Source organism: Mirounga leonina, unplaced genomic scaffold, assembly GCF_011800145.1.
Source record: "Mirounga leonina isolate KUSES-001 unplaced genomic scaffold, KU_Mleo_1.0 Mir_170, whole genome shotgun sequence".
NCBI lineage: Eukaryota > Metazoa > Chordata > Mammalia > Carnivora > Phocidae > Mirounga > Mirounga leonina.
In genome coordinates, this window is record NW_023270433.1 from 18,633,068 (window position 1) to 18,657,462 (window position 24,395).

At 49.8% G+C, this 24,395-nt stretch overlaps 1 protein-coding gene across 3 annotated transcripts in view; it reads left to right on the forward strand.

The window, feature by feature from the left end:
* TNC (tenascin C) overlaps nt 1-22,018 on the forward strand; it is a 92,587-nt gene extending 70,569 nt beyond the window's left edge. For all 3 annotated transcript variants that reach the window (XM_035015968.1, XM_035015969.1, XM_035015970.1), the window contains 11 exons: nt 3,961-4,083; nt 4,967-5,110; nt 7,191-7,310; nt 9,099-9,242; nt 9,989-10,119; nt 13,354-13,486; nt 15,096-15,247; nt 16,169-16,265; nt 17,184-17,345; nt 19,321-19,484; nt 21,277-22,018. In XM_035015968.1, the coding sequence (XP_034871859.1) occupies nt 3,961-4,083; nt 4,967-5,110; nt 7,191-7,310; nt 9,099-9,242; nt 9,989-10,119; nt 13,354-13,486; nt 15,096-15,247; nt 16,169-16,265; nt 17,184-17,345; nt 19,321-19,484; nt 21,277-21,387 (1,481 nt within the window). In that variant the 3' untranslated portion in view covers nt 21,388-22,018. The remainder of the gene's footprint in view (nt 1-3,960; nt 4,084-4,966; nt 5,111-7,190; nt 7,311-9,098; nt 9,243-9,988; nt 10,120-13,353; nt 13,487-15,095; nt 15,248-16,168; nt 16,266-17,183; nt 17,346-19,320; nt 19,485-21,276) is intronic.
* Nucleotides 22,019-24,395: the final 2,377 nt, after the last annotated feature.

The following is a 24,395-nucleotide window of genomic DNA, read 5'->3' on the forward strand; positions in this document are numbered from 1 at the left end:
GAAAGGAAGGAAGGAAGGAAAAAAGAAAGAAAGAAAAAGAGAAAGGAAAGAAAAGAAAGAAAGACCCTGCTCTTTCAGCCTTTTCTTTGATTTCTTGTTTTGGGGCTTTGTATTTCACAGCCAGAGAGAAGCAAGAGTGTGTGTGTGTGCGCGTGCGCGCTTGCAGGTGCATGTATGTGCACATGCGTGTGCACACGTGTGCCTGCACCCCTTGCTCAGGTACTTGGAGAGGACAGGACAGGTGACTCCATTAGACAGCATATGTCTAATTCCACCGTCACCTCGTCAGTCTTATAAAGTTTCCCTCTTGTTTTTCCAACCTTCCTCCTCTTTCCTTCCCTGCACAGTTGTAAACCCTTCTCTGAGATGTTCTGTTCCTCTTTATCCTCATAAAAGCTGCTGCAGGGTCTCCTTCACTCCCTGAGCACAGGCTGCCTGCCCTGAGGTGCCCAGGGCAGAGAGGCCAGTTAAGGGCAGTGCACCTGGTTGGTCTGGAGCCTCTGGGTAGACCCCTGGGAGTCCACGAGCCTTGTTCTACCAGCTGAGCGGCCTTGGGCAATTCTCCTTTCCTCTCTGAGCCTCAGTCCCCTCATCTGGCAAGTAGAATTTAACTCAGAATTCAGCCACGAGGTTTAAATAAGATAATGAATGTCAAGTACTTTGTTTCCTTGCCCATTGTAACAATATTAATTGTTACTATGTTTGGGTGTAAATTTTATTTTTTAATGGTCCACTCAGTTCAAAATTCAAAAATTAAAAAAAGACATATAGCAAAGTCTCTATTCAACTCTCTCCCTGCTCCCTAGTTGCTCTGTATACAGGTAGTCAATATTACCAGTTTCTTGTCTGTACGAATAGACAAAATTAGACTTACATCTATACTCTTTTTAAATTTTTTTTGCGGGGAGCATTCTTCCACACTCTGGTATGTGTGTTTCTTGCTTATTAGATCTGAGAGATAATCCCATATGCCTTATTTACTTCACCAGTCCCCTACTGATGGATACTTAGGTTGATCCCTGTTTTTGCAATGGTTCCTCTTCCTTCTGTGGTCTGAGCCACTTCCCAATAGTCATGGTCCCTCTTTGGAAAGCCCAGAGTTGCCAGGAGCATCTTTTGCCTCTGGGGAGCTAAACGCCAATGTGCCTCTGTGCCCCAAATGGAGGGGCCCCGGAATAGACAGAAAATAGTTAAAAATCCAACCACAGAGAATGATGACTTTGTCTTTCTCTTCTGGAGTTTATAGTGCTTAGGGAGGAGCCTGAAATGCTTCCTTAACCTGTCCCCGTCACCGCCCCCAGACGCACAGCCTCGGTACTCCCTTCCACCCCGGAGGCCCGTGGGGGTAGTCAGTGCCCCTGCTCCCAACTCCCATAAGGTGCCCCCCTCCCATCCCACCGGTCCTTTCCCAGCCAGACAACCTCGCAACTCCCCTGCCCAGTTCCAGCTCAGAATGCACTCGAAACCACAAACCACCGAGTTGCAAGGGCACTGTGTCCGGGGGCCTGACTCTGCAGGTCTGCAGAGACCTTGCTTGGCAGTCTTCCCTTCTATATGAACCAGGCCCTTTATGCTCGGTGCCTCTGGCTCCGACTCCCGTGAGGCCTAAAGACAGTGACCACCATTTATAAAGCATGTGCTCCATGCCACGTGAGCAGGGCCACTGACACCCTTTTATCTCCGTCAGTCACCATGACACAGCCAGACCAGGGGAGCGCCGCATTCAGCCCCATTTCACAGATGTGGAAACTGAGACCTAAGGGGGTAAGGTGTTTTTAGTTAGGAAGGCCAGAACGGAATCCAAACCCAGGTCAGTCTAACCCCCAAATCCTTGCTCTTAAACCATACTGGCCCCAGTAGCTGTCCCTGGAGCCTCATACGGGACCTGGGACATATGAAGTATTCAATAAAAACATGTTGAAGGGAGAATACATTTTTTAAAATGACTGTCCGTGGCCATATAATTAAAGCCATGGACATTGGCTCCAGATTTGGGGTGGCAACTTTTTATGCAAATTGCAGATCGAAGCCCTCTTCAACCTCCTTGGGAGTTTTTAGCAAATCCAAATGTTTCCCTAATGGAGTTTTTATTGAAAACCAAGTGTCCACTTGGGAAAAGAGATAGAGGCATCGCCTTGCTTGTGTCTCTCAACTTTTCAATAGTATGATTTAGTTGCCGTGTGAGGCTCTATCTGCAGGTTCCCGTTGACCATCTCCTGTACTGTGGAGCTAGAGACTTATGGGCACTATATTTATGGCAGAAGGAGATACGCTAAAATAATAAATAGTCTTCCACATGGAGGAAGGCCTATCATCCAAAAATAGCACAGCACTGAGCCTGGACGCCCATCACTACTGGGCCATTCCGTCAGGTTATTATGCATAGCTTTTTCCCTGCTGCCATTCTGACCAAGCATGGCCCTCAGGCGCGCACGATATATGACGCTACTAATTCTTACGGCTTCTAAGACAGGGCAGATGATATTGCCGTTTTGTAGATGAGAAAACCTGGCATCTAGAAAAAAAAGCTGTGGCCACAAAGATATATTTAAATGTGCTGAGGTCTGCAGTCAGAGTGAAGGGCAGCGTGGACCAGGCTAGCCACGGGAGAGCCACAGTGCCTGCATTTACACACCTCACTGGGTTTTATTTTCAGCCAACCTTATCTAGCCCTTTCCCGGGAGTTACTGCAAAATCCAGGGTAGCCCATGGGAAAAAGAGTTCTATGGGGAAGGAAATAAAGAGAGAACAATCACGTTTACTGAATCCTTACTATCTGCCAGATTCTGTTAAGGGTTTTACACCCACTAGCTCTGCTAATCCTGAAAATATTCCTGTAGGTGGGCATCACTTTTCCCACTGGGGCTCCCAGAAGTGAAGGGATCTTCCAGGCTCCAGAGCCCTTGTGGTTTCCAAAGCTTGGTTCTAAGGAGAGGGCAGAACCCCCGTCAGCCACAGAGTCTGACTACCAGGAGGAAAGGCTACAGGAGAAAGCCAAAAGAGGAGAGAAACAGAAATGGAGAGGGGGAAAAACATCTCCCCCCAAGTGGGCTGTGGGTTTTAAAACTTAATGATCAGCGTGGGTTGGAGAGGGAAAAGATGAGAAATGAGCTCCCTGGAGACCTGAAAATTGTTTCCTGATGTCTCTGGTTAAACATGGTCAGCTGAAGAGGGCAAAGAAAGAAGCCAAAAAATACACAGAGAAAAGCCAACGGAACCTGGGTTTGGGGGGATGGTATTTATGTAGCAGGAACTGTCCCATGGGCATGGTTCTCCCTGCAGGTAGACCCAGTGCACAGGACGTGTTCATTTTTCTTGCTCTCCCGGCTCTGGACCTCCATCCAGTTCTGGGAATGGGTTCGTCGAGGTCAGTTTCCATGTCAGTGTCATGTCCAGGATCCCTCGGCTGGGCTGGCTCTGCTGCCCCGTCCTGGGCCCAGAAAGGTCACACCACAACAATATGCCTTGGAGAACCAAGCCTCAGTTTCCTCCTCTATAAAATGGCTACCACACTTTCTTCTCAGGGATTTCTAAATGAGGATTAATCCTTATCAGTTACAAAGAACCGTACAATGGTCAAGTCTTGGTATCAGTTAATAAAAGGAACTAGAAAGCAAAGGTTTGGAAAAAATGCTAAAACTGAAAAATTATAGGATGGCATATTCCAAGCTGTGAAACCACCAGCCTCACTTCCTCAGATATCAGCTGTGGTGTTAACATTCTACTTGAGTGAAACCTAATGGCAGCTCCATGGCCCTGGGCCCTGTACCTGAATGCGAGAACAATCGTCTCTATCAAGTCACAACTTGACCACAGATCACCACATTCTCCATCCTAAAGGCTTGGCTCAGACACGAACTCTAGAAGCTGAGTTTTCCTAGATAAGGAATCCAGGAAAAATTACTGATGAGCAAGATAGTTGACTATTTCTGGGTTTCTCCTGTGCTTTCTCCTTGACAGCCATGGGCTCTCCAAAGGAGATCAGTTTCTCAGACATCACTGAGGATTCGGCCACTGTCAGCTGGATGGCGCCCTCTGCCCAGGTGGAGAGCTTCCGGATTACCTACGTGCCCATTGCAGGAGGTAGGGCACTGGAAGGAGGGGTTGGAAGGAGCAGCCTGGAGGGTTTGAGTGGGGTAGTGAAGAGACTCTGATAACTCCCATCCTCCCAAATATGACCAAAGAAAATTATTTCCTTCTGTTGGAGACCATATCTGTAGGTTTCATTTGTAAAGTGCTGTAAGATCCTTGGAAGAACTGCCTTGCGAAGGGTCATTTTATGAAGACCCTCTTCCAGCCTTGAAACCCTCGACTCCTATAAGAAATGGACCCCAGTGTTGTTTTCACACAATGGCAGAGACTCTAAATACACTGGTCCTTTTCTCTTTGAGCACACTCATCTGAAAGCTGATCCTGACCTGGATGTATGTGAGGTTTTATCCTTTGGTCCTCAAATCTGTCTGTCTCAGTAGAGATGGGGAGTTGTGACTTTGCTAGTAGAAGTGGGAGTTCTAGTTCAATGCACAGGGGCCACAACAAAGACCGTGGTGGGGGCAGGGGGGATGCACCGTCAGATCTGCTTAACCCAAACCTAAGACAATGGGTTAAATAGACCAGATATACATTACATAGTGAGCTTTTCATATTCTCTGTGGGAAAAATAAATAAATAAAAACATGCCAGCTCTCTACCGAACGGAAACTTGCCATTTTTAGCACATTGTGACTTCATGTTTCTTCCCCTCCTGGCTTGGTTTTTGGCATCTGCACGGGTGGAAAAAAAGCATTATACAAAAAGTAAGACCTCTTCTCTTATGCCAGAGGATAGGAGCAAATGAGAGGAAGTCCAGAAAATGGTACTGGATCAAGATATAATTTCATTTCCAAATCGGATACACCCATTCTTGGGGCAACAGTAAGTTTCAGTGAGGTTCACCATTCCCGATCTTGCTTTTGCCATGTTCCAGGGACACCGTCAGTGGTAACTGTGGATGGAACCAAGACTCAGACCAGGCTGCTGAGGCTCTTACCTGGAGCAGAGTACCTTGTCAGCGTCATCGCCATGAAGGGCTTCGAGGAAAGCGAACCAGTCTCAGGCTCGTTCAGCACAGGTGTTTTTCTCACCTTCCGCACTATTGCTCATGACTCAGCAACTGGAAAAAATTTCTTTTATTTGGGAAATCCTAGTGGAAAATGGACTGAATTTGGACCACCAGAGATCTCATTTCTGGCCCGTCCCTGGCCTGTTATAGGCAGGGACCCTTGATTTCATCCTGAACTGCCCTGGGCCTTCATTTCTTGGGTTAGTGTGGAAGAAAGAACACACGTTTGGGAGTCATACTGCCCTGTCTACCACTTCTAGATACATGAGCTGTCAGTTACTTTCTTCAGGATCTAGTTTCCTTCTCTGTAAAATGGGTACAATTCTGCTTTCTTTGCAGGGTGCCATAAGAATCACATGACATGATTTATGTAAAACATCTGTAAATGGAAATGACTGTGCACGTTAATCCACCTCCTTCCCTCCCTGCCTATAGAGGAAACCCTCTGTAATGGTGATAGCTATAAAGTAGCTACTCCTGGCTGGGCTGCTACTGCATTCCAGGCACTGTCCCTAAACCCTTTGCATTTAAACCATGCAAATGCCTACGTCATTCCCATTTTACAGAGGAAACAACTGAGATCCAGGGAAATGAAATACCTTGGCCAAGGCCACCTAACTAGTAAAGTAAATGCTGAAGCAAATTTGAACTTAGGTCAGTCTCACTCCAAACCCTGTGTTCTTCTAAAATAGAGGATTGTTTTCCTATTACAACCTGATTTGTACAGCATACTGTAAGGAGGGGGAAATAATGAATTGCATTGAAGGAGAATGAAGTGGAAAATTTCTCTTCAGGCAGCCACGTCTCTGAACAATTTATCCTTTGATAGGCGAGCAATTATCCAGTCTAATCCATTAAGGGATCCAAAGAATGGGCCTCATAGGAAATTTTAAAAATATCCTAATAGTCGAAAAAAGTTGATTATATGCAATTATAACATCCCATCTGAACCCAGAGTCCTGTCCACCCTGCCACACAGGCCCTTATTTCCCCCATAGAAACCTTTCATTCATGGACTTTCCGGTTGCAAACGCTGGACGCACTCCCTCCTGAGGCCCATTGTCCTGGGCATTTAAAGGAGATTCTGTACAGACAGGCTGAAGCAGGAAGGAGCTTGGAGTTGACCATGTGGGCTCCCAAAAGTACTCTGCCTCCTTCTGCTTCTCTGGGCCGTCATCACATCTCTTGGGGCTCAGGAGCCTCATCTTTGAAATGAGCTGATGACAGCTGACCTCCAGCCTCCCAGGGCCGTTGTCCTGGAGTAATTGAGTCATAAATGCAAATGCAAGAGGATAATAGTCCTCTTTAGGTTAGTTTCTGAGAAAGGGCTGCTGGGTCATCACAGGGGTCGGTTAAACGGGCCAGCGCCCTTTGTCAGTACAAGTCACTTGGCAATCATATCGAAGACTCCAGTAACGTTAATAGTCATGTTGCTAATAGCAGCCACCGTGAGTGAGCGCTGCCCCAGCACGTCTCACACACGCAAGGTCTCGTTCATCCATCTAGCAGCCGCCCTCTGACACCTGAAGAAATGAGGTTTGGAGAAGGGCACACAGACGCTAGGCAGAGAAGCCACGATAGAACCGGGGCCTGCCAGCCTCTGGGCCCTGGCTCCGTGTTGCCCACCAGCCCCCTAACCGGAGCTATCATTCAAAGCCCAGAAGAGCCTCGGGCAGCCTTGACTCTGGGAGGCTCCCTGTTTTTGTAAGTTCTTTCCCTGGGAACAGTGATGAACCATAATGATAACCCTCATCATACGTTCAGCCCTTTCCAGTTTATATAGCTCCTTTCCACCTATACTATCATGTGAGCATCAGAATAACCCTGAGGATAAATCCAGGCAGAATGAGGATCTCCATTGTACAAGTGGGGAAACAGAGACCCAAGAGAAGCCAGCCAGCAAGGGAAGAAACCATGACTCAAAGCCAGGGCGCCCTGGCTCCAGACTCAGGACGTGAACTGTGTGCGCACCAGGCGCCACGTTCCAACACCAGGAGTCCAGGAGCAGTGAGACAGCCGAGCAGCTGTGGGCTGGTGTCTGACCCCACCACTGCCTATCTCTTCACTATATCATCATCTTTCTTTGCAGCTCTGGATGGCCCATCTGGCCTGGTGACAGCCAACATCAGCGACACAGAAGCCTTGGCCATGTGGCAGCCAGCCATTGCCCCCGTGGATAGTTATGTCATCTCCTACACAGGGGAGAAAGGTAAGGCCATGTCTAAGACCCTCCCCACCAGGAGGAGTGTCTGTCCTGCTGTTCCCCTCCTCCCTGTCACGTTTGGACCAGGAAAGCAAAAATACGTGGGAAGCTTGGAAAGGCCAGTGATGTTCTTGAGGCTCTCAGAAGAGACTAATGGGCTGAAGCCGGGGCTGGGTAGGTCGGCGTGGAGGGCCTGGCCAGCGGGGGGCAAGGGAGGCCTCACCCATCCTCCTCTGCTTGTTGACAAGTGAAGAGCATCAATGTTGTGGTTACACCAAGGAAGGCCGGTAGGCCATTTAAAGGAAAACAAAGGGCACATTTCCAGCCTGCATGCGTTTCCCTAGCCTGTCCCCCCCTCTCCTGCGAGTCTCCCTGCCTGTCACCGTGAGCCTCCCTCTCTAGGCAGCAGCTCCCATCTCTTACAAAGAATGAGTTCAAAATCTAGAGTCTTAAACAGGCTATTCCAGGAGGCACTGGGGAGGCTGGGCCTCTTAGAGGCTACAGAGGAGTTAACAGATGCAATTGAGAAATCAGAAATTATTTCTCCTTGTCCTTGCAGACATCTGTGCTGATTAATATACTTATTTAGCCGACTAAACACTTGTTTGGGGCACCAACACATCACGGCCACCAAAACGTAAGATCAAATACAAGTAAGAGAGAGGAGAAAGAGATTGTTTTTCAGTGAATGAATTCATGCTTTTGTAATGAGCTACCCTAGAAAAAGACTTTACTATCTGAATCCCAAAGCACGTGTAAGTTTCCTATTTTATGGTTTAGGATTGTTTTACTTGCAGTGACAACGTGAAGGGATGCCATAACCTGTGCCTGGGGCCTCTGAAAATCTGCATTCCCCCCCTGGACCACTACCTAAGAGAGTTCTTTATGAGCATAGAGCAAGTTGGAGAGTGAGGGAAGAGAGATTTCGGGGTTTATTCTTTTTACTCCTCTATTCATTCATCTCTTCAGTTCTTAAATATTCCCCATGAGCGAACTCCTCCGAGTCAAGGAAGCTGGTGATGTTGTATCTACAGTAAACCAGAGCATAGTTCACAGGGATTATGGGATTAGTAGATGCAGACCTAGAAAGGGGCCTGGTCCAGGAGATGGGGTCTCATGGATGATAAACAGGATGATCAACTGATCCCAGGATACCCAGGACTTTCCCAATTCCAGCACTGAAAGTCCCACACCCTGGGAAATCTCTCAGTCCCTGGCCAGCCAAGGTGGTCGGTCACCTGTGATCAGGAAATAAACACACGCACCTGGCGCCATGTTCTGGTTTCCACCACTGGACTTGACCCAGTGGGTCTGCGAGGCACTAACCAGGCTCTAGAGCATCTGCAGCTGCCCAGTTTTTGTGGTTCTCCAGCCTCGTGATTTAACAACATTTGTCAGATTATAAAAGGACATGAGAGTAAGTGAAAAAGAGGGGAAAGCAAGTGACGAGACACATTAAATCTGGGCAGCCCGAGGCTTGGAGACGTTAGCTGCAGCTCTCGTTCCTGCACCTCCGCTGCAAAGCTCCCCCCGGCCAGCACCATGTGGAAACACCTCCTGACCCCCAGGCCCCCTTCCTCCTGATTTGGTGCCTGGAAAAATCCAGTCTCCATATGATAAATCCTTTGTGCATGAGGTGAGTGCTCAAGAGAGAGAACAGGGTGTGAGTCATTTCAGAAATCAGACCTGCTTTTCTACAGGGTCACTGAAAGTTTGTGCTAGAAGTAGGTGTGTGTGCCATGTGCCAAGCGTGCTGACGGCTAGCGGTCACCGCTCGGTGTGTTTCTTGTTTAGTGCCAGAAATTACACGCACAGTGTCCGGGAACACGGTGGAGTACGCTCTGACCGACCTCGAGCCTGCCACGGAGTACACGCTGAGGATCTTTGCAGAGAAAGGGCCCCAGAAGAGCTCAGTCATCACTACCAAGTTCACAACAGGTATGAAGACGCCCACCCACGGCCTCCGTCTTAAACTCCAACCCCTTCCTTCTCAAGTCAGGTCCTTGCAATGTGATGACATCCACATCAGCTAAGTTCACCAGTGCCCACTCAATCGGGACCTTAAGAAACACACCGTTTCCTTTTGAACTGAAATGACCTTGTTCTCCCCCCGGACTAAGAAACGGTTTTAAGAGGAGGGCTTTTTTAAAGTGGAAAACCAGTCCCTACTGGCCCTCAACCCAGTATTTAATGATCCCTGTTCTAGGCAGGGAAATATTTTTAAGAGAAGGATTTTTCAGGCACGTTTTCCTAGATGTCCATTGGGTTTTTATACATTGAGATCCTTTTACAAACTGTAGCAGGCAGGGAAAGAGAAGAAGCAGCCTCTCAGTAGGGATGAATGCCAATATCAGCATTCATCTATCCACTTATCGAGGAGCAAGAGAGGCTGGGAATTATGTTCACAGCTGTGTCTTTCTTCCCAAATCCACCCAAGGCCAATCAAGAGTGTGTTGGGCTCAGGAAAATCTGGCCCTTGGGATGAAATGAACCACAGAGAATTCTGCCTTTGGAGATCGCATGATTCAACCCCCTCGTCTACGGGGTGGGGAAGGTTCTGCCCAAGGTCATATAGGTCAATGGTAGGGAAAGGACTTGAAGCCAGGCTTCCTGAAAGCCCAGCCAAGGGAGTTTTGTCCTAGAGTTGCTGACACATTTGCTAACAAATGACTTATCCTCTGCAGACCTCGATTCTCCAAGAGACTTGACTGCCACTGAGGTTCAGTCAGAAACTGCCCTCCTCACCTGGAGACCCCCCCGGGCATCTGTCACCGGCTACCTATTGGTGTATGAATCCGTTGATGGTACAGTCAAGGTATCTTGAAGTATATAAACTCCCCGCTACTGTTTGAAACATGTACATGATCCTCAGCAGAGAGAAGAATCACCCTGGGGCTGTTTCTCCATCTCAGTGCAGCTAGAAAGCTGAAAATAAAAAAAAAAATTAACAGGGACGGGATGCCATGCCAGACCTTCTGAATCATATGCTCCGGCCTCCCTGTCTCATTTTAACCAGACTCCAGTTTTGATTGCCCGCCAAGGTCAAGAACCACTGCTCACAAGATTTGAGGACATTTTAGGAGCTGGATGCTGGTCTTTTAATGTTTTATTGAGCAAAAGCCAGAGGCTTCTTGAGCATCTTTGCCATATATACAATCTCGCAGATGGCATCATTCCATTATATATTGAAACATACATCACCACGCTCCTAAGACAACAACTGTTAATGCTATTTACAGCAATTGTTACTGATATTCTCTACCCATGAACATCTTTTCTTTTACTTTCCAATTCAAAATAACTTTAACCCTTCCTTTCACACAAGTGAACTTGATCTCTAAACTTTATTTTCTGAACTTGTTATTGAACTTTTCGTTTTGGTCATCGCACTCTACATTTCTAAGATCTTTTCCTTATTCCCTGCTCATCCATCTTTCTCTAGCGTATTGTTTGTATTCCGCTTCTTCTCTTCATCTCTAAGATGGATGATATTTAATTCTACAACCTGCATAGTGTCTCTTCCAAGTTCCTTTTTTTTTTTCCTTTCTTTCTGTTTCACTGCTATTGTTTGGTTTGGGTCTTTATCTTTCATGTTGGAGACTTCCGCCCAATGTCCGATGGTCCTTTTGTACTTGAGCCAAGAATGAAACAGCTTATTGGGAGTTCCGATGGCAGACACAGGGCTTGTCAACTAATGAGGCTCACCGTAGAGTAAGCAAGTGCCCAGCAATTTTGTTGGGGGACTCACAAGTAGCAGTTCTGTAAGCCTTTTCTCTTGAGCTAATCCACCTCCCTAGAGGGTCCTCCAACCCCTTCAAACCAAGCTGCCAGGACCATAGCCCGAGGAAGAGCCTGGGCCCCCGCTGTGTACACACCTTCCCTTCTGTTTCCAGTGTAGCTCCACGGGGCCTGGTGGATTTGAATCCAGAGTCTTCTCTCTGGCTCAGTGTCTCCAGAGAGTACACCTCAGCCTTTCATCTGGACTGGGAAGGACAGTCATCCAGACTTGGTGTGGGGGTGGGGGGGATGGGAGAGCTTGGAATCTGTTCCTTATTTAAGCTGTTAAACAAACTTTTGTTCAGCCATGTCCCACACTGGCCTTCAAAGGCATCTTTGTTTTTGTACACATCCCATTCCTGAACTTGCTAGGCCCTGCAGCATTCATCAACCAGCTTCAGGATGGCCTCACCCACTCAGCCAACTATCCCCCAGCCTGCCCCCTCGCTTGTCACCCCACCGCATCCCTTCCCATCCATCAGGATTCTGTGGACATTGCATGCCTCTGTCTGTCTCGTCTGTCATCTGCTTCATCCTCATGGACTTGTGCTTCCTATCCCTTCACTCTCATTGCAGGGGGTTTCAGAAGAAAGTAGAGCTAAACTGGCATGTCTAATCCGCCATGTTTTACTAGAAGTGGACACACATTTCTAGTTACTCCTGTGGCCCTTCTTTGAGTTGGCATAACAACGAACTAACTCACTGCATGCATGGAGGCAAGTCCTTTACTTTCTCTGGGTGTCGTGTTCCCATCTGTAAAATGAGTGCATTGGACTCACCAGCCTTACAAGTTGCTTCCCAGCAGGCATTCTAGGACTGAGTTTACCTGAGTCCTGAGCCTCATTTCAGTCTACCCCGATTACCTAGAAAAAGATTTTGCACAGCAGCCTAGAGAGCTGAGCGGTAATTGTATCCCCAAGTAAGTCAACGAACCCAACTTTATACCTGATCCTTCCCCAGGGACCAGACCTGGGGGCCACATAAAGGTCACCAGGTCACCGATGTCAGCCTACTGACTTACCTTCCTGCATGTCCAGTCCCCAACTGTGTATGTTTCACTCAAGAAAATAACCTGATGTAGGAGGAGAGAGTCCTGGACAGGATGTGGGGAGATAGGAGGTAGGACCAACCTCTGCCACCAACACATTATGGAGTGAGAGTGAGTCCCTCAGCTTTTCTGGAAGTCAGCCCCCCACCCCTCATGGGAAGCATCAGGATAACCTCACCTGCCCAGCGTGAGGATGCGAGAGAGCATTGCAGGGGCCTCCGCCCTGACTCACTATTGCCCACAGCTTGTCGGCCGTGTTTGCAGGCAGCAGGCACCGCTGGGTTGGGTTTGCTAGCAGTGTAGGGTGAATTCCAATCCCAGACACCCAGGTCATCTGCTAAAAGGTGAATTTGCAGGCATGGGAAGCTAGAAAGAGGATTTGGAAAGGAGGAAGACCTCCTGGAAGCTGGAACTAATGTTCTCTGGACAGTAACACCGTGAGCAGTCACAAACTACGGGGGGGGTGAGAGGAAGTCTGGCCGCAGAGGCGCACGCACGCCCCTCCTGGACATCTCTGTTCTAGAAAGAGACAAGCCGGGTCAGCTCAGGCTTCCACCGTGCCTGCTGAGCTACTGCAGTCATCCCCGGACTCAAGAGATCCCCACACTGACTGCATCCGAATCATTCGGGGAGCTTCTTTGATATGCACCTGGCAGAGCCCCACTTCTGGCTCCTACGATGCCGCCGGTCTGGGATGGCGCCCAGGCGTTGTATTATCTTAAAGCTTCCCAGAGGCCTGTGAAAAAGAGCCATATTAGGGACCACTGATATAACTGGTCTGAAAACCTAAACCTTTTGTCCTTTGTGTGGTTCCTCTTGCTACCATGTTAAGCTGGGTTCACTTCATTCACTTGTTCAAAAACCTTTTGGGAGTCCGCATTCCTTATCATGATAAACTTCGGATTCCATAGCTTGGCACTTAAGGCCCTTTATAATCTGGTCTTTGCCTACTTCTTCCACCACTCCAGCACCACCCAAAACCAAGTGTGGTTCAGGTCGGTCATTACCTCCTCCTCTGCCCCTTCTGGCCTCAGTGCCTTTTTTATGCTGCACTCCCCCCATCTCTGATGTCCCAGAAATGAGCATGGAGCCTGACATAGAGTGAGGCTCAGTGGATTCTTTTGAATGAAGAAATGAATGGATGGGTGAATGAATGAATGTGTCATCTGTACCCTGAGGATTTGGGTGGCAAAAAAACTGTAACATTCTTTCTTCTGCCCTTAGGAAGTCATTCTGGGTCCAGAAACCACCTCCTATAGCCTGGCGGAGCTGAGCCCCTCCACCCACTACACGGCCAAGATCCAGGCATTGAATGGGCCCCTGAGGAGCAAGCTGGTCCAGACAGTCTTTACCACAAGTAAGGGGCTCAGGGTGCAGCGGGGCCTTGAGATCGAACTTTGTGAGACAAGACGGACCCTCCACTTCTCTGACCATGACTGAATTTTTCCCTCAAATCTCTTAAAATGATCAGTGCCTGCCACTCCCTGAGAGCCCGAGGAATGTGGGTGCAGGAGGTTAAGGGCCTCGTGGTGAAAGGGAAGGAGGACCAGTAGTGAGACCTCTGGATGCAAGCCCCAATCACCCACTTGCTCTGGGTGATTTAGGAAAGTTACTGCCACTCTGCAAGCCTCACTTTCTTCATCTATACAGTGAGACTCACAGTAGCCCTTCCTCACAAGGACCCTGTGCAGTGTCTGAACTCCTAGCCCCAGTGTGTGGCCCATGGGCCGGGCTCATTGTAAGCCGGGTCCTGTGAACAAAGCCTGTCCGTAGTCGAAATCAAAACCAGTCCTCCCACCGAGCTGATAGAATCATCGGGCCCCATTTTCTGCGGGGCAAGCAGAGGCTCCCAGAGACTCAGTGACTCCAGGCTCTAGCATGAGTGAGAGGCAGATCTGGGCTCAGGGATTCCGGGCCCTGGGAAGCACCCTGCGCCCTGCCACTGGGTGTCGTCCACAGATGGCCAATGTGTGAGGCCTTTCTCTGGTGAACTAAGAGGACGCACGCATTCCTGAGGAAGGGAGGAGTGGGCCTCTGGAAAGCCCTGAGCGCAGGATACCCGGCGTGCATCCCCAGCCACCTCCTGCCCTTTGCGTCTGGCTCCAGTCACTGCACACTCTCCAGTCACTCTCCCTGCTGAGGGAGCTGCAGAAGCCAAAGCCCTTTGCCAGACCTCACAGCGGGGTGCTGGGAGCACAAACACATGAGTGTGCCCTAAAGATGCTCCCAGACCAGGGCCGGGACATAAACAAGGGCACAGCTCATGACGCAGCCTCAGGTGAAGGGGGTCAGGTCAGAACCACCAGCTCCCTGTCCCACCTGCTCAGCACAGCCCCAAGACCGTCCATTTCTGTCAAGTTTTACATTGTTTTTACATCACATTAGCGCACTTGGAGATTCTCCAGGCATTCTGTTGGGTCCCTCTAAGACTCCCAGGCTCAGAGCAGTTAAATGACTTCTCCAGTGTGCCGAGGCAAGAGAGTGCAAAGTCAAGACTAGAATTCTTGTCTTTGGCTCCCAAATCCTCTGAAGAAGTCAGGACGCATGGTTTTTAGATGCCCTGTCGAGTGCCCTGATCCACAGCGAGCCACCGACTGGTGCTAGAGACCCGGCCATCCTGCCAGTACCTGGGTCTTCAGCAGGTGCTGCCTGGCTGCTCGAGGTAGATCAAGGTCAGCCTGATACTCGCTCCTCACAGCGGCTCAGCTCTCCTCCCGCCGATATCATTGGCGACTTCCATGAGTGTAAGAGACTGAGCTGGGTGCCTTAGATCCATAACCTCAAAAGCCTCATCGCACCCCTGCGAAATAGGCTTTACCCCCATCTTGCACACAAGAGAACAGAGCTGTGGAGAGGTTAAGTTGCTTGCTCATAGGCATGCAGCCAGTACGCAGTGGAGCTGCAATCTGAAAGCTCCTACCAATGTTCCTGCTCGAAGAGGGCCACTCTTCCTTCTGATCCTGCAGGTGGACTCCTGTACCCATTCCCCAGGGACTGCTCCCAAGCAATGCTGAATGGAGACACGACCTCTGGCCTCTACACCATTTACCTGAATGGTGATAAGGCCCAGGCTCTGGAAGTCTTCTGCGACATGACCTCTGATGGGGGTGGATGGATCGTGAGTATCGCCAGCTCTCAGGCCTGGGGCCTGGGGCCTGGGGGCAGAGGGCGCAGCCCGGGCTGCACTCACACACCAACGTCTGGAGGTTTTGCAAGATAGTGCCTGTCATCCAGAGACGCTCAGGAACCATCTCTGAAACAAAGGAATGGGGAAGAAGCCGGGGATAAAAACCAGGAGAAAATAATTTTCTTGTAATTGATCGGATCCTCAAACAGCTTTGTGATGCATAAAAATGATGGTGGTCGTGGAGCCCATTATGTGGATTAATTAGCATTTGCTATCTACCACGCACTGTGCTAAGAGTTTTATGTGAATCATTTCAATCCCAATACTGTTTGAGCTGGGTAGTATTTTTTTTTAATTAATAAACCTTCTTTTTTTTTTTTTTTTTTTGAGAGAAAGAGCAAGAGCAGGCAGGAGGGCAGAGGGAGAGGGAGAAGCAGACTCCCTGCTGAGCAAGGAGCCCGATGCAGGACTCGATCCCAGGACCCTGGGATCATGACCTGAGCCGAAGGCGGACACTTAACCGACTAGGCCACCCAGGCGCCCCATAAACTTTATTTTTTAGAGCAGTTTTAGGTTCACAGCCAAAGTGAGCATAAAGTGCAGAGAGTGCCCACATACTCCCTGTCCCACGTGCATGGCCTCTCCCCCTATCAACATCCTACACCACAGTGGTGCATTTAGAACAAGTGATGAGCCGACCTTGACACATCATAATCACCCAAAGCTGGGTGGTATTTTTAATCCCTGTTTTTTAGGTGGAGGTGGCCTGCCCAGAGATACACAGCAAATTAGTGATGGACAGAGCTGGGGACTGGTGCTTTTCCCACAGTTCTGATGTTCTTCCTCTCAGAAAGATGCCTTCTCTTTCTTCCGATAGCTGAAGTGCGCCCTGATTCATTGGTTATGTTCCAGGTGTTCCTGAGACGCAAGAATGGACGTGAGGATTTCTATCGCAACTGGAAAGCCTATGCTGCTGGGTTTGGGGACCGCAGAGAAGAATTCTGGCTTGGTAATGCAGCCCTGCCTGTGTGTGTCCCAAGTGCCCATATCTGCCCTCCTTGTTCCTAACCCACAGCAACCCGTGGGAGAGAAGGCCTAGGAGGAAACAGTAGCTCTGGTAGTAGACATGGAATATCAACTCTTCCATAGAAAAGACTTTAAAGTCCCTAGGTCATTAAAAATAAAAATCTGGTTCAGAGAGAGACCGCAACCAGACCTGAAGAATGAGCCTAGCCTGAAGTCATTCACTGAACCACTTACAGACTCATCCTCACTGATACTATTAACTATTTCCGTCCTGGGCTCCAGGTGCTGAGATGGGCCTTATAGCCATAACCTTGAGCCCCCCAGCACCTATGGAAGGTAGAAAATTCCCTCCTTACACGTGGGAAAAGAGGGATGAAGTCATGTGCTCACAAGAATCTAGCCAATAAGCAGTAGAGCTGCCACTTGAAATCTCCCCAAGCAACACCACAAAGCCATCATCCATCCGTCCGTCCGTCCGTCCGTCCGTCCATCTGTCCGTCCATCCATGTAGCTCGTACTTTCCCACAGTCTCCCTGCAGGGGTCACTGTTCCGCGCTCCGGTGCCTGCACTGGGGAATGTCCACCCCGTTAGCGTCCACTGCCTCTCTCCTGCAAGGAGCTGTGGAGGTTAAAAGTGCTTTCTCCACCTTACCTCCTTTGAGCTTCACAATGCCCTAGGAGGTGGGCAGGGCAAAGATGTCGCCCTGATTTTACCTGAGGCTCAGAAACGTCCTATATTTCGCCTGGTGTTGTGCCAATGAGAGCAAAAACGGCCAGACGCGGTCTATGCGAGGCGAGCCTCTTTACAGAGCCCAGCCGCTGCTCCTGCAGGGTGGACGCAGTAGAAGCATCGCCCTCAGTCACTTGTGCTGCTTCTTTAACCCTCGCCTGTCCTCCACAGGGCTGGACAACCTGCACAAAATCACAGCCCAAGGGCAGTACGAGCTGCGGGTGGACCTGCGCGACCACGGGAAGACCGCCTACGCCGTCTACGACAAGTTCAGCGTGGGGGACGCCAAGACCCGCTACAAGCTGAAGGTGGAGGGTTACAGTGGGACCGCAGGTAGGGGACAGCCACACTCCCCGCCTCCGAAACCACAAAAGCGTTCCTTGGGTTTTTAGCTCATTCCTCCCTCATTCCTTCCTTCTCGAATCCATCCGCTTATCAGATCAACAAATATCTGAATCCTTATTAGGTACTAATCCAGAGCTGCAACTGGGCAGAGGGGGGTAGATATTTTGGTCACCAAAACACAGAGTAGGGTTGGGAATCAGAACAATACGTCTTTTTCTTACCCATTTTTAGATATCAACTTTAGATGGATAAACAGTCTCTTGGGAGCCCGAAGACTCACCTAATCCAGTGCATCTAAATTATTTATTCGAATTTTTTGTGTACATATGACCCCCGGGGATCCTGTTAATGGGCCGGTGCAGACACACCAAGATTCTGCATTTCTTACGGGTTCCCTGGAGATGCCACTGTTGGGGATGCTGCTGGTCTGTGGACCACACTTTGAGTAGCAGGCAATCCACTCCATCCCCCAACTGCTTGCATCTTTTCAAAGACATTCCTGCCACGTGGTCATCCAGCCACAGCCCACATACCCCCATGACCAGAAGCTCACTACCTGCCAAGTGGCCCTTCCGGTCCTTGTCTGGTACATGACCTAGCTCAGATCCAGATCTTGCAGATGTCATTGCCTTGAAATGACCTCTGTGTGCTTTTCCGGCTCCACGTTAGAGGAGAAATTAATAAGGAAGCCACACGCATTTAGGCCTATGAGGGAGCATCTCCTTTTGGCGGATATTCCGCAAGCGTTACCCCCTTCCAGTTCTCACGGACACTGTTCCACTGTTGCTATAACACAGATGAGGAAACTGAGACCCAGAAAACCTGGGTGATTTGCCCGAGGTGGACCCAGGGGGCAGGCTTGGTGGCAGACAGGTGTGCTTGGTAACGAGGAGGGACCAGGTCTGACAGTACGACCACTCCTCCCTGCTTTGGGCTGGCGTCCAGTTATGTCTATGAAAACAGAAAAGACAGAAGCTATGGTACATTCCCAGCCTCTCTGAGCCCCGAGAGGAAACATCCATAATAGGGAGAGCCTCCAGAGAAAGATTGGCCATCTAAGCGGAGACCAGGCTCTTTGGAGATCAGTGTGGCTGTGGTGAAGAGAGAGAACCAGGGGCCAACATTGTTTTCATTCTTGCGTCCCGCAAAGAATTCTGACATTTTATTACCTGGCAATAAATATCTGTTTGAGTGAAGTGGCTTCAGGCAAGAAGGTTTTGGTTACCGGGGGCGGGGGTGGGGGGGATCCGGGGGGAGTCACTGAGCAGTGGGAATGCGGCCTCCACCGCCTCTCGGCACTGATTTCCAAAGCCCCCTTACTAAGGTGACCCTGGTAGAGCTGCATCCTCTGGTGGCAGCCAGCTCTCCACAGGAGGGCATCTTGTTTCGTCCATCCCTACCTGCTCTTGGTCACTTCCTCGTTAAAAAGGCATCTGAGACCCTTTGTACCTTGCTTCAAAATATCAGTCCTGCCTTTCCATCTCTGTGTTCCGTTATGTAAAGGAATGTAAAAAAAAAAAAAAAATGATAAAAGTAACAACAATCACAGCTGTTATATAGCGTACCCCTCTACCTTCATATCCATTGATGGTCCCAACAGCACACTGAGGTGGATGGGATCAATGTGCTAGTTCCATTTTCTAGAATAGAACAGTGAGGCTCAGCAAGAGGCCTGACGTGGGCCAGGTCACACTAGGGAGTGAAAGCTGGACCCTCAAAGCCACCCACAAGCCTCTTTCTACCACATTGTACTGTTTCCAGCAAAGAAGAGCCCTCGGGGGCGGGGGGATCTCTCATGACCACTCCAGTCCTGTGTTTGATACTAATCCTGGGCCCAGGGTTCAAGGGCAGCCCACCCTCCAGGATCTTTCAGTCGCCACCCCAGTTCTGTCCTTCTGAGCCCACGAGGAAACCGCCCCCCCCCCTCACTGGGACTCCTCAGATCCGTATCTCCTCTCCGCAGGTGACTCCATGGCTTACCACAACGGCAGATCCTTCTCCACCTTCGACAAGGACACGGACTCAGCCATCACCAACTGCGCCCTGTCCTACAAGGGGGCTTTCTGGTACAAGAACTGTCACCGTGTCAACCTGATGGGGAGGTACGGGGACAACAACCACAGTCAGGTGAGCCAAGTGCGAGGGTCGGGGGCAGGGCTCAGGAAACCGGTCGCGGGTGACAGGCAGGCACCCCAGCCCGTCGGTCCTGGCTGAGACTAGGGGACAGCAGCCTCTGGGACCTGGTGTCACATCTGTTCCCAGCAAGGAGGAACCTCGGGGACACTGCAGGTCAGGTGAAATCCTTGAGACAGCACATGCTAACCCGTGAATGTCCCCGGGAGACCACTGGTCAGGTGGATTCCAAACACAGAAAGCTCTCCTCAGACAGAGCCTTTGTCTGAACTCCAGAAGGAAAGCAGATTCAAGTGGAGGCGTCTAGGTGACGCAGGGATGTAAGTGGGGTGTCTTATGATGTTGCCCCCAGGACGCTTTCACTCTAGCATTACTGTACCACCTTTCTTTCCTCGTCCCCTGCCACCAGAGTGACACAAAGTCCTTCTGGAAAACAAACAAACAAAAACAAAAACTCATGCCCAAAAGGAAACTTCTTTTTCCATCCTCCTCCCCTCCAATGTGGGCGGATGTGAAAGGCCACGAAGGAGATATGGGAGCCCGTCCGTGCTCCAGCTTTGCTCCGGCAGCCTTGTGGACTCGGTGATGTCACTTTCCCTCTCCAGCCTCCGTCCCCAGCATAGAACAAGGAGGGCTTGCGTCCCACTGGGCGCCTCTGTCCGAGGGAGGATGGGGGGCAGAGGAAGGCAGTGCAGGGACCAAGTACTTCACCAGCACTGAGTAGTTACAGACACATTTGCCCATGGGGTGAGCCAGCCATTCTCACACCCCACCTGCCCGTCAGTCAGAGACTGCCTGCTATCGGTGCCCGCTGAACAATTAGAATCCTATAAAGTAAATCCTAATTTTACCAGCCATTAACTCCTGCATGTCCCCTCCCAGCCCCACGCCGCTTGAAGAGAAGAGGGGTCAGAGAGTGAGGTGGTGGCCTCCTAGGAGCTCTTGCAGAAGTGGACCCCCCTTGAGGCCCTGGTGGGGCAAAGGGCCTTGTCGGTTTCGACGGCAGACTCTACCATCTGTAGACTCTGTGGGAGAGTCAAACAGGGAATTTGGGGGCCCAGACCCAAATATAATCTTTTCTTGAGAAAAAAAAAAAAATCGTTTCCCTATTGGAGATGAGGGAAGTTGTATTTGCTTCGCACCTACAATGTGCCCAGCACTATGAGCACCCCTTTACAAATTCATTTAATCCTCATAGCATCCTTTCAAGGTTGGCATTATCAGACCCTGAAGGGTGGGGGGGTGGAAGATGGTGAAACTGAGGCCCAGAAAGGTTTGATGACTGGTTCAAGACCATTTATGTCTCAAGTAAGAGCCTTAAGATTTAATCCTGTATGTCAGGTTGTAAGATTTGTGTTCCGCCTGTGTTCCTCCTGCCATTCTGGACAAACCCTTATTAAAACACTCCACAAGAATCCTGCGAATTAGAGACTCCCCTGCATCTAGCTAGTCAGTTCTGTAACCTCCAATCATGACCCGAATTCCTTCAGCACCTGTTCCTACTGATGGCAAGTTTCACTAGCCACCATATTGTTTCACGACGGCAGCTCAAAGCTCAATGCAAGTGTAGGTGGCTTCTGACTAAAATTTAAAAAATCGAGTCAGATTCAGCCAGCTCCTTTCCAAGTTCTCACTACACAGATCAACAGACAGATAGGCAAGAGACAGCTGTGAGCTACCAAATGGTCAGGTTCAAACAGAACTCCCTTTGTTCCCGTCGACCAAGCGGTGGTCAGTGAGCACTTTGCCTAGTGGGAACCTATCTGAGGTCTTCTCTTTTTCACAGGGCGTTAACTGGTTCCATTGGAAGGGCCACGAATATTCCATCCAGTTTGCTGAGATGAAGTTGAGACCCAGCAACTTCCGAAATCTCGAAGGCAGGCGCAAGCGGGCATAAATTCCAGGAACGACTAACTGGGTGGGAGAGGAGTAGGGCCCAGAGGAAGAAGCAAATTTTACCAAAGTCTCAGTACAAACCCATCCAACCATCAAGCCACACCCGGGCATTTGGCAGGAGCTAAAGCTGACCGTGGATCATCGGGGCGATGGCAGGAGCGCTGGCCCCACCTACTCTGCAAGTATGTCCTACGCACCAAAGACAACAGTCTCCACAGGTGTCTGCTTGTTGTTTGAATCAGCAAACATCTTCCAGTGATGGTGTCATGGTGGTTGTCCTTCTCTTGGGTGGCTCTGGGAATGGGAGAGGGGTAGGCTGTACAGTGGTAGTTTGTGTTAGAACCAGCTGTATTTTACACAAAGCTGTATGAGTATCATTATTTTTGTTCGCAATGATTCGGTGTGCATCATGGGAGGCCGTCCCCCGCCCCTTTTTTTACATTTCATGCAACAAAAACCAGAAAAGCAATACTGTCTCGATTTTAAGGATACGATTAATATTATTAATATAATAAAAACGACGATGAAAACTAAGAATTTTTAAAGAGATCTTCCTTTCCAAAACACATCTGGACAGTACCTGATTGTATGTTGTTGTTGTTTTTTTTAATAAAAGCACAAGTACTTTTAAATTCGGCTGTTGTTTTTGCCTTTCATTGTTGAGCCTGAATTCCACCAAAGGCAACGTATTTGAACAGAGGGAGGAATGCTGGAAAGGACCGGAAAGGAACAGCGAGGAGGAAGGGAAGAAGGGAGGGGGCGTACACGCTGGGAGAGAAGAAAGAACTTTTTTGAACAAGGCTGAACGAGGTTGGGAAAAAGTTCCCACTTGAGATTCAGCTTCTTGCTCATTATTTTTAAGACTAAGAGTGTGTGATTTCAAAGATGCCTTTGTACCCATCTTCTAGAAATTCCATGATATAGATGAGAAGACAGTTGTTATCCAGCAAGGATTAACATGCCCAGAGGCAGACTAGCTGAGTTCAAATCTTGGCTCCACCATCCCCTTGTTCCCTAATCTCTCTGTGCCTCAGTTTCCCAATCAATAAAGTGGGGATACTCGCACTTCTTAACTGCATAGCATTTCTGCAGAAAAAATAAATATCATCCAGATAAGGCCCTTAACATGGCTCCTGGGGTAGAGTAAGTGCCAATAAGTGTTCGCTGTCTCTACGATCGCTTTATATATGACAGACTGGGGTTCACAGAAGTGCAATGACTTGCCCGCAGGCTACCCACCCAATTAATCATAGAACTAGGATTTCAACTCCAGTCTCTGGCCCGAGTATTCTTGCTCTCCCTCGGGACCCTGATGAAAATCCCTCCTTCCCTGAGGAAATGTGTGCGGTGAGTTGCAGAATGATGGAGTGTGGGGAAGTCCTGCTGGATCCTTCCTACAACCCCAAGATCTTAGAACTAGAAAGAATGTCTGTTAGGAAGATCTCCCCCTCCCCCACTCAGAGCCCCCCTGTCGTGTCCCCCAGCCTCGGCCTGAATGCATCTAGTGGTGGAGGGAACTCACTGCCCAGCACGGCAGATCTGCTCGTACTCGGCAAATACCGAGTTAGAACCACATATTACACATTTGTCTTTGAAAACAGGGTGGGTTGGGGGTGGGGGGAGAGCAATTCCCAGTTAATTCTCTAGGGGATTTTCAGCAAAGGGACTTATTTAATGAAAATGTTTGGGCTGATAGGCCTCATTCAAATGGAATGTGATAGCTCAGACATGAGGATGAGAAGAATTTACGACTCAGGCCAGATCCTTCGCTGCTGAGTTTATCTTGCTTTAGTAAATGCTGTCACGTCATATACACAGTTGGCTGTTCCAGATCATAAGACTCACCCTCTGCAACTCCGCCATAGCAAACTCGCCTTGCTGTGTAAACCTGAGCAGACGTGCTCCTGCAACAACCAAGCCTCAAGTGGGAGGCTTAACCCGCTGCTGACGGTTCCCCTGGGAGGCCCTGCGCCCCGCTGCTGTCCCCTCCCCGCAAATGCAGTCATAACGAAGTGGGTGAGGTTCTTCCCAGAAGCCACACCAGAATCAAATTCCCCATCAAATAGGAGTCCTTAACCCAGGGCGCTGGGAAGGTTGCAGATGCCCCCATGTGGGGATGGGCAGCCAGAAGGGCCCGAGCCAAGACGCTCAATGCTGCCCCCATCCTGGTCAAGGCATGAGCTCACAGTCCTCAAAGGAGTCCTTCAGTCGCTGGCTCTGGCTTTGTTCAAGCAACTTCCTCCCTCCTGAAAGGGCTCCTGGAAATTCTACTCCACTGCGGCCTCCCAGGAAGAGCTCCACTCAGAGTGAATTTCCAGGGAGTCTGGCCTTCCCTTTGTCCTTCCTCCATCTGCTCCCCTCCCTTCCCCCCTGCTTGTACCCTTCAAGGCCACCCTGCATGGATTATACCAATGGACCCCCAAGCCCTCAGGCTTCTGGTTGGCTATCAGAATGGGAAGTGCTGGGACAGTGGGGGATGGGGTGGGGGGGGCGGTCAAGGTCCTTATTTTCCAGCCCTACCTCTGTAGCATCACAGGGGGCTGACAGTTTCCCTCCCAGGAGAGGAACAGCGCCTGTCCATTGACCGTGCCCATTCAGCTCTCTGTCCAGGTGTCGGGTAACTGTCCCCCCTTGAGCCCTTCAGGCTCTCCTCCCTGCCTGCACCTTTGGAAACAGTCCCTCTTCTCCTGCCTCTCCCGGGGACCCTGACAGACAGGCCCACTCTCCGGGCACCCCTATTGTCCCTGCCTGCTGGCCTTACACCATTCTTTCCCCTCGGGCCTCCCACCATGGAAGCCACAGGGGAAAATACTCCCTCCTCCTCCCCGTGGGAGCCGGGGCACATACCTCGAGCCCTGCCCAATGGATACCTGCAGAGGGACTTCTAGCCTTGAACAAGGAATGAAAATCAAAGAGCCTAAGAGACTGGCTTCCCCACGGCCACCACAGTGTCTGCCCACACATCCCCGTCCTTCGGGACAATCCATCCCACCTTCTCCCTTTCTCAGC